The following is a 10,819-nucleotide window of genomic DNA, read 5'->3' as shown; positions in this document are numbered from 1 at the left end:
GAAGCACAGAGCCGAAGACACAAGCCTGAAGATGATGAATGAGACTTCATCGAAACGTTGCCTAGATACTTCCAATCTTATGCGGGAGAAAACCCGAATAACCAAAGACCCACACATATATATATATATATATGGATCTTTGGTTATTGGGTTTCTCCCATCGCACAATTGGAAGTACTTTGGCGTCGACAAAATACTTCCAATTTTACGCGGGAGAAAACCCGAATAACCAAAGATCCACATACAAATACCCGGGAAAACCTCAAATATATATATATATATATATACTCATTCATAATTTGGAGATCATAAAGATAAAACTTTAAGAACTGGAGCAAAGTTCATATTTCAGACACTTGTTCATGTCCTACAAAGAGCGTCTCCTGGCAGAAAGGGTTCACGAGAACCATGCCGGTGTTCCTGTAATCCCCATTGGTTGGAGAACGGGGCTCGGAAAGGTGGTCCTAGAAAATATTGAGAAAGGGGGAGAAAAAAACTATTTAAAAATTTCATCACATATTAACTTTCATAAAATGGAATGTGTTATATTCATTCCTGCCATGCAAATGGATTATAACATTGCTTTATATAAAGTGATATATAATTAATATTTGTATGCAGATTAATTGATTCTAAACTAATGTCCTCCAAGTAGAACTTCTTCATTACTAAGTAGCTTGGGATAAATGTAACTAATTCATGCACAACTGAAGGGGTCCATTGCTTTGAAAGGCTTGTAAGTTTCAACATGTAAAATGGTACTCCATCACTTATGTCTAAAATCTAATGATTCAGTTAAAAAAAATTAAAGATAGAAATACCAGGTAAGATTTTTAATCACCCATCATTTGGAAGATCAAACAAATGCAAATCACTTCATGCAAGGTTCTACTTTTATTCACTATATTATTTGCCAGAATTACACATCATATCTCTGCAAGCAAATATAGTATTTGAAAAATAGGACTAATATTTGATTTAACATGCTAGCAGAAACTAAACAAAAAGTATCATCCAGCTATATGCAAATCTTTAAAATGTCTTCAGGAAACATAGCTACATACTAATGTAAAACTATGGCTACATATTAGTTTAAATCTATGACAAACTTCTGTCTTTTCCAGCATTGGCAAGCCAAAAATTTACAGTATATCATAAGTGAGTACCCCCTCACATTTTGTAAATATTTTAGTATATCTCTTCATATAACAACACTGAAGAAATGACATTTGGCTACAATGTAAAGTAGTGAGTATACAGCTTGCATAACAGTGTAAATGTGCTGTCTCCTCAAAATAACTGTCAGATCTGTGCATCTGTCATTTCTTCAATGGAAGAAGAAAAGTGGGGGGGAGACTAATAAAGAAATCCTTCTTGATGTAACCTGAATATATTTAATCTTATATCGAATTTGTATAACCTACACATGATACAATGGAGGGATTAAACCCAGATAGCCGGAACCTATCACCTCTGAGAGAGACAGTCAGGAGATGAAGAGACCATAAAAATTCCACAGTGAGATGTGTCCTGGAAAACTCTGGAAAAGATCGTTCTAAAAAGGGGGTGGGGGGAATTAACATGTTGCCTCTTTGTTTTACTAAATACACATCAAGAGAAGAGGAGGGGTTTTAAACTCCCTTATCTATCTCTGCATGTCTGAGAGACTTTAGACTACTTTTAACCCCTACATGAATTGTCTCATCTCAATAAAGGATTCCTTTTGATAGGTTTTGATACGTTTTCAGAAGTTCATTCTAGTTGATTGAATGGGAAAAGTTCTGCAGCCTGACATAAAGCAGCGTCTGCAATAGAGGTCAGCCCGGAGAGGAAATTTAAACAAAAAACAAAAAACCTTCACTCTATCGAGGGAACCCTACAAAAAAAAAAAAAAAAAAGGAAAATGTCTGAGTACAGCAAGGACCAAGGGGAAGCCGAATGCTGGGGAGAAACGTCGACAGTTACCCAGCCAGATACTGACTCGGTGCACCCCATCGAAGATAGCGAAGCTGCCTACGAATCCTCCACAAAGCCCCGGTGGTCTATAGGCATAGGAAAGAAAGACAGCTGGGATAGAAGAACCAGGGGAGTAACCCTCACCCGGGGTAATCGTAAACCCGGGTGGAAATTGGAGCTGGAGGCCCTATCGGATCAGGAAGAATGGGGTGAGAAGCCACCAGCCAACGACCGACTGAGACGGTACATAAATCGCCTCGTGAAGGAAATCCTGGAGAACCTCGAGGTGAGGGATCCACCAGGACGCCAACGCAGGAGAGCGAGGGAACCAGAAAATGAGAGAACCCGAGCCACCACCCTAGATTCAGCTGATAAAGATAGGGCAGCGGGACAAGCTGAAGAACCAGCAGCCATACCAGGTACCTGACCTCTAACCACCCCAGAACAGGGGATTAACCCTGGCCAAACCAGAGACATACAACTGCAGAGGAAGGTACCATCCCTGGGAGTAAAATTCGATGGAGACCCCCAGAAACTGGGATTTTTCCTGGTGCAAGTCCTCACCTACATGCAAGAATACGGGCAGAATTTCCCAACCCAGGGATCCCGACTACAAGTCGTCACCCTGGCCCTTGAAGGATTTAGGATGCACCCAATGCCTAATAAACCCCTCCCTTGCAGAGAAATTGGGGATCTAATTGAAGGAAATGGAAAATCCCATCGCTTTCTGCCAACTAGATGGAACTATAGAGGGGTGGGGATCCAGCTAGGTTTACCACAGAACCATTGAAAATAAGACTAGGGAACCATAGTGAAATGCTCTCATTCATTGTAGCCCCAGGAATGGAAGAGCCACTAGTCCTAGGTCTCACATGGCTGCGGGAATGGAATCCAAAAATAAATTGGAAGAGAGGAACTGTACAATTCCAGAGAGACGTAGTATTTGCAAACAGTTCAGAGGAAAGGATAAAGAAAGGAACAGAGTCAGCCCTGACTGGACAGTCGGCTGAACCCATTAACATACCCAACAAGTACCAGGATCTGGCCCAAGCATTTAGTGCAGAAGCTTGTGATGAACTCCCACCCCATTGCGCCATATACTGTGCTATCAAAATCCTACCAGGGCCTAAACTCCCAAAACCACAAATTTACTGCATGTCTCCCAGAGAACTAAAAGAACTTATCGATAAAAATTTAAAAAGGAGCTTCATCGAACTCATCCTACCAAAAATAGCTGCTCCAGTGTTATTCCACGAAAAGAAAAATGGCTCTGTACGTTTGTGTGCTAATTACAAAAAATTAAATGCGATTTACATAGAGAATATGTATCCACTCCCCCTCATGAAGTACATGTTAGCCCACCTCTCATAAGGAAATATTTTTTCAAAGTTAGACCTACAAGATATATATTACCGCATCAGAATAAAGGAAGGGGATGAGTGGAAGACAGCTTTTAACACCCCATTGGGATGCTAACAATTTAAAGTGCTCCCTTTTGGACTGAAAGGAGCGCCTGCCGTGTTTATGCAATTGATCAATGAAACCCTTCATGAATTTTTATATAAAGGGGTTCTAATGTATCTTGATGATATTTTAATCTACACAGAAATGATGGAAGAACACATCAAGCTACTCCATGCAGTCCTCACAAAACTCTTAGACGCTAAACTATATGCAAAACTAAATGTGAATTCCACCAAGAAAAAATTGACAATTTGGGGTATAGAATATCCCACAAGAGAATAGAGATGGACCCACAGAAAGTAAAAGCTGTCATGGACTGCGGCCCACCGCACACCTGCAAACAACTGCTAAGCTTCCTGGGATTTGCGAACTTTTATCGCCAATTCATTTCAGCTTTTGCAAACATCGCCCTCCCTATCACAAACTTGCTAAAAATGAAGGGGGAGGAGAAACCCAAACCAAGGTAACCCCTTATCTGGACAATGGAATGCCAAACGGCATTAGAAAAACTCAAAAGTCTATTCTCAGCAGAACCGGTCCTTAAGCATCCAGATCCCGAACAACCTTTTGTCATCCAAGCAGATGCTAGTGATGTTGCAGTTGGAGCAATCCTCCTCCAAAAGAATGGAAATGGACAATTACAACCATGCGCTTACACATCCAAGAAACTGACAGAAACCGAGCAAAGATGGTCCATATGGGAGAAAGAGGCATATGCTGTGCAGTGGGCAATGCTCACATGGAGACATTTCCTGGAAGGAAACCAAATCCCCTTTGAAGTATGGACTGATCACAAAAATCTGGAAGCCCTGAGAAATCCACGGAAACTCTCCGAAAAACAAGCAAAGTGGGCTCAATATTTTAAACAGTTTAATTTCACTCTCAAATATTTTCCTGGGAGAAAGAACTTCTTAGCAAATGCACTGTCCAGAAAACCCCAATACACCAACCAACCCAACTAGCAGCCAAAGTAATCACCCAGGCACAAGAGGAAAAAAAATCATCACTGACTGAAGATACAACGACATCAATATTTAAGGAGGCACTACTTAAGGACGATTGGCTCCAGGCTAACAAAAACACTTGTTTACTCAAAGATGGCCTGGCCTGGGTAGAAAACAAACTTTATGTCCCTGCAAGCGAGAGAATGGATCTCATGAAACACTGCCACGACTCCAAAATAGCGGGACACTTTGGGTTTGTAAAAACCCTGCACCTCATCAAAAGACAATTTTGGTGGCTGTCTCTCAAAAAGGACACTGAAAACTATGTTGCAAGCAGCCCCAATTGTGCTGCTGCAAAGAGAAGACAAGGAAAATCTTCTGGACTTTTACAGACAGTAGCAGACCCTTCTGCACCCTGGAAAGAGATTTCTGTGGACTTTATTGTGGAGCTTCCCAAAAGTGCTGGAAATACTGTCATTTGGGTTGTAACTGATCTTTTTTCCAAACAGGTTCACTTTATTCCATGCCAAAAGATCCCAACTGCCAAGGCATTGGCAAAGATGTTCCTAATACACATTTATCGCCTTCATGGAGCTCCCCAACAGATTATCTCAGATAGGGGAGTTCAGTTCACATCCAAATTGTGGCGGGCATTTTTAAACCTATTAGGCTCCACCCAGGGTTGTCATCAAGTCACCCCCAGACAGATGGATCAACAGAGAGGGTTAACAGCGTATTAGAACAATATTTAAGATGCTTTATTAATTACCAACAGGACAATTGGACTGACCTTTCTTTTGCAGAGGTAGCATACAATAACTCAGTCCATAGCAGCACGGGGTTTAGCCCATTCCAGGTAGCCACGGGCCAAGAATTCAACTCCATGCCGGAACTACCCACCAAAGAACCTGAAATCCCCACCCTTAAGGAGTGGATCAATAACTTACAAGCCATGTGGCCAGTGGTAAGATTATCTTTACAGGAAGCTAGAGCAGTTTTTAAAGCTCAAGGAGACAAAAAACTCTGTGAACCTAAACCTTTCCAGATTGGGGACCATGTATATTTGTCCACAAAATTCTTAAAATCATTACAACCCTCTAAGAAACTAGGGCCAAAATTCATTGGCCCATTCCCCATCTCCAGAATTATTAACCCGGTGACGGTAGAGCTTCGACTTCCCAAAACACTTAAGCAGATTCATCCAGTATTTCACTGTAGCTTGCTCAAACTGGAGATCACTTCAAACCTCCAACTCCCATCATGGTACATGGGGAACAACATTTTGAAATTAAAGATATCCTTGATTTGCGCACTCACCGTGGATCCACACAATATTTGTAGCTTGGAAACACCTTCCTTCCTCAGAAAATGAGTGGGTAGCCAAACAACACGTGAAAGTACCCACATTACTACGAAAGTTCCACCTAAAATATCCTGATAAACCATCCTAAATTGCAAATGTAATGCATGATTTTTGTTTTTTCCAGGTAGACCTATCTGTTTTTTAAGGAGGGCAGGATGTCAGATCCGTGCATCTGTCATTTCTTCAATGGAAGAAGAAAGAGGGGGGAGGAGACTGATAAAGAAATCCTTCTTGATGTAACCTGAATATATTTAATTTTATATCAAATTTGTATAACCTACACATGATACAATGGAGGGATAAAACCCAGATGGCCGGAACCTATCACCTCTGAGAGAGACAGCCAGGAGATGAAGAGACCATAAAAATTCCACAGTAAGATGTGTCCTGGGAAACTCTAAAAAAGATCGTTCTAAGAAGGGGGTGGGGGGAATTAACATGTTGCCTCTTTGTTTTACTAAATACACATCAAGAGAAGGGGAGGGGTTTTAAACTCCCTTATCTGTCTCTGCATGTCTGAGAGACCTTAGACGCTACTTTTAACCCCTACATGAATTGTCTCATCTCAATAAAGGATTGATTCCTTTTTATAGGTTTTGATATGTTTTCAGAAGTTCATTCTAGTTGATTGAATGGGAAAAGTTATGTAGCCTGACATAAACGCAATACACAGCCATTAATGTCTAAAACACTGGCAACAAAAGTGAGTACACCCCTAAGTGATAATGTCCAAATGGGGCTCAAGTAGCCATTTCCCCTCCCTGGTGTCATGTGACTCGTTAGTGTTACAAGGTCTTAGGTGTGAAGGGAGAGCAGGTATGTTAAATTTGATGTTATCCCTCACACTCTCATACTGGTTATTGGAAATTCAACATGGTACCTCATAGCAATGAACTCTCTGAGGATCTGAGAAAATGAATTGTTGCTCTACATAAAGATGGCCTAGGCCAAGACCCTGAAACTGAGCTGCAGCATGGTGACCAAGACCATACAGAAGTTTAACAGCACAGGTTCCACTCAGAACAGGCCTCGCTATGGTCAACCAAAGAAGTTGAGAGCCTATGTTCAGCATTATATCCAGAGTAGGCTTTGGGAAATAGACATATGGGTGCTTGCCAGCATTGCTGTAGAGGTTGGAGGGGTCAGTTGTCAGTGCTCAGACCATACACTGCGTGCTGCATCAAACTGGTCTGTAGGGTTGTCATCCCAGAAGGAAGTCTCTTCTAAACATGATGCACAAGAAAGCCCACAAACGGTTTGCTGCAGACAAGCAGACTAAGGACATAGATTTCTGGAACCATGTCCTGTGGTCTGATGAGACCAAGATATACTTATTTGGTTCAGAAGGTGTCAAGCATATGTGGTGGCAACCAGGTGAGGAGTTCAAAGAGAAGTGTGTCTTGCCAACAGTCAAGCATGGTGGTAAGAATGTTATGGTTGGGCTGCATGAATGCTGCTGGCACTGGGGAGCTACAGTTCATTGAGGGAACCATGAATGCCAACATGTACTGTGACATGCTGAAGCAGAGCATGATCCCCTCCCTTCGGAGACTGGGCCACAGGGCAGTTTTCCAACATGATAACGACCCCAAGCATACATCCAAAACAACCACTGCCTTGCTAAAGAAGCTGTGGGTAAAGGTGATGGACTGGCCAAACCTAAATCCTATTGAGCATCTGTGGGGCATCTGAAACGAAAGGTGGAGGTGTGCAAGGTCTCTAACATCCACCAGCTCCGTGACATCATGGAGGAGTGGAAGAGGACTCCAGTGGCAACCTGTGAAACATTGGTGAACTCTATGCCCAAGAGGGTTAAGGCAGTGCTGGAAGATACTGACGGCCACACAAAATATTGACACTTTGGGCTCCATTTGGACATTATCACTTAGAGATGTACTCACTTTTGTTGCCAGCAGTTTAGACATTAATGGCTGTGTGTTGCGTTATTTTGAGGGGACAGCACATTTACACTGTTATACGAACTGCATACTCACTACTTTACATTGTAGCCAAATGTCATTTTTTCAGTGTTGTTATATGAAAAGATAAATATTTACAAAATGTGAGGGGGTATTCAATTTTGTGATATACTGTATATACCATCAATGCTATATCTACAGTGTAGTATTGCTAAAGACTTCCAGGTCTTTAGAAAATAGGTAGTTTCTTTGTACCATTGATAAACATGTAAAAGGATAGAAATTGTAAGATACAACTTTTCTATAATATTACTATCATGATGGAAACTAATTGCCAGATATGCTCTCTTGTTAAAATGTCATGGAATCTTCCTGAATATTCTATCCACTAAGGGAAAATAAAGAATGTAATAAAAAAGAAAAAAAATGAAATTAGAAAGAACATGTTAAGTAGTGGCACGGTGCAGAAACCAGGTGGGCAAAGAGGGATAAATGAAGCAAGTGGTGATAAGAGAAAGGAGTGGGGCTTAAAAGCAGGGAAAAGGATAGATTTTGGAATCCTATAACAAAAACTATTGATGATAAAAAGTAATTGAATCTAGTAGTAATAGGAAAGCATATGAGGAGGAATTATAGTTCTAGAAACCAAGGGATGGTGTCTTTCAAGAATTGTAAAAAATGAACATTTCTCCTGGTTCCCATCACAAGAAGAAAACTGGTATATACATTAATCTGAACCTCCCCAACACTCCTTTGCCAACAGGGTTCTAATCTCACCTCAGATATTTCAAAGGATTGTATTTCTCTTGGCAATGCTACTGCATGCCTATTGAAGTAGTCCATGGTGATTGCATTGTTCCAATAACTCAGGTTGTTTTCTGGATTTGATGTCTTCTTTTTTCGTCGCATGCAGCACACAGTTAATAGCACAGCTGTAAATACAAACATGTTGGGTTTCTGTTGTGAATCAAGTGGAATGATTGCTAGTATGAAATATTTAGACTAGAGCTACTTTATCATTACTGGACTCTTTCCAACCTCATTCCTAATAGTATGATATATACTACAGCAACTTGATTAGATGCATTATGTCTGGAGGCTTCCATTTTACCTTGTATCAAGTAATTATTTATTGATTGATTTATTATTTTACTAGACAACCTATGAGCAATTGGGTCATCCTTTCAGAATTATTTCCTTACATAAAAAGAGCTTATTTAAAATAAATTATTTATATTATAATAGCATTCTTATTATATCACCTCCTTCTTTCTACATGTAATATAAGCTGTTTCCTTTCTTTTCATAACACTCAGCAGAATATCAGTTAAGCAGCTTCCTCTGCAGGAAGAAGGAAATGAAGCTGTGGATCATGACACCCTATTCCCATACCATCCAAGCATATCTCTAAGGGCCCACTCCTTCCAGGGAGACAGCTGCTGTGTCCTCTCACCCCCCCCCCCCCCGCCCCAACAGCCAGCCCAGTCACATAAGCAAATATATTTCCTTGTCTTTCACTATCCATTGCTGTTAAAATATTTCAAATTTTGTCCTCAGTTTCAAATCAGCCAGTCACCAGTCAGTTGGGCACAGGAGCCAGAGGGAGGTGGGAAAGAAAGCAGGGACATACCCCTTCAATGCTCCCTTGTGCCATGCAACCTACAGGTTTCTGGAAATGTAGTTAGAAATCACAATCAAGTGACAACTTTGCAAATATAACAAGTGTGAAAATTCTTGCAATTTCAATTGCAGAAGAGTAATGGGTTCCAAATTTTGCGTGCTTTCTTTAAATTATCAGATTTGAGGTACCTTGATTCAGAAATTTTTGTGCTTTGATGCATTCATTATTTGGTTGATTGAAGGTTATAAATGGATGAACAAACAGGAATATTTTAGCAGTGTATACACAGAACCAGTGTAAGCTCAATATTCAGTATCTACATTTTAATGTAGATTTTTATACTTATAGACATCTTAAAACAGGTAATTCCCCAGGTTACAAGCATTTCTTTTGTGAACGTTCAAAGTTACGCGATCAGCACCCACTAGCATTTACAAACAAGTCCCAAAATAACAAATCTTACACCACCATGGCAGTTGTTCACTCTTACTAATGACCGCAGAGCCTCTGAAACATTCACTTTATCTTTGATGGCAAGCCTCAAAGAGAAAAGAATGGTTCCAAGCAGATACAACTCAGGCAAATAAAGTTACTCATCTAAAGGAGGATTAGAGAAAGGAAGTAAACATAGGTTGGACTTTGACTAGAGATCATTAATTGTGTTAGTTACTATGCTGAACAATATCGAAACTCAAGCAGAAACCAAAGTTAACCAATGTTAGAGGATTACTAAAAATGTGTATAAATGCAAGACTAGATTCCAATAAAGACCATCATGAATCAGTTGATCATGAACAAACACCTCGACTGCCTCGTCATTGCAACAAGTGGCGCATGAACAGGGACACTCTTACTTCGTCCGGCAAGGATTTGGTGCATCTTCAACCCTTTGGGGTTTCTCAACCATTTTTGGTTTCTGTAAGTATGGGGTCTTCGCTTTCTGAGGAACAAAGGAAGCATGTAGATGAATTAGGCTACTTGTTGAAGAAAAATAATACTCAGGTACCAGAGAAAAATATCTTAAGGCTGGTCCAGGAGATTGCAGCTCAGTGCTTATGGTATCCAAAAGAGGGGTCTTTAAAATTAACTGATTGGGAACGTATAGGGAAAACATTGCATACTGAACCTAGAGCAGAAATAGAAGTTTTGCAGGTGTGGCATTTATGTAGGCATGCAATTGAAAAATTTGGTCACAATGAACTTTCTCTTTTAACTCCTCCACCTTCACGTTATACTAATGCTGTCATTTGTCCTCCTTCTTCACCTGAATATATGTCTTCCATTCCCTCAGCTTCTGCAGATACAGGGCAAAAGCCTCCTGACTCTATTGTTCAGTCTTCTTTTCAGAAAATGGTTGAGGCTTGTGAAAATGATGCCTCTGTCTCAGGAACAGAACTTGCAGAATTACTGTCTGTTTGTCCAGTACAATATCATCCTGGTCAGGGGCCACAGCTTGGACTGCAAGTAGCAGAATGGGAGGGTCTGCCTTATCAAATCTTAAGAGAGTTAAAAAAGGCAGTTACAGACTATGGGATTAGTGGAAATTTTACAA

At 40.5% G+C, this 10,819-nt stretch overlaps 1 protein-coding gene across 3 annotated transcripts in view; it reads right to left on the bottom strand.

Moving 5' to 3' along the window:
- Positions 1–204: 204 nt before the first annotated feature.
- The window catches only part of TMEM108 (transmembrane protein 108), a 192,892-nt gene continuing 182,277 nt past the window's right edge, over positions 205–10,819 (bottom strand). For all 3 annotated transcript variants that reach the window (XM_087945258.1, XM_087945259.1, XM_026678514.2), the window contains 2 exons: positions 8,424–8,578; positions 205–464 (listed from right to left, as the gene is read on the bottom strand). In XM_087945258.1, coding sequence (XP_087801384.1) covers positions 342–464; positions 8,424–8,578 — 278 coding nt within the window. In that variant the 3' untranslated portion in view covers positions 205–341. The remainder of the gene's footprint in view (positions 465–8,423; positions 8,579–10,819) is intronic.

The sequence above is a fragment of the Notechis scutatus genome, chromosome Z (assembly GCF_049901735.1).
Source record: "Notechis scutatus isolate UNSWTSFEM ecotype Mainland chromosome Z, rNotScu1.2, whole genome shotgun sequence".
Taxonomy (NCBI): Eukaryota; Metazoa; Chordata; class Lepidosauria; order Squamata; family Elapidae; genus Notechis; species Notechis scutatus.
The sequence above is the reverse complement of the archived record's forward strand: the minus strand, read 5'-3'. Positions and strand labels throughout refer to the sequence as shown.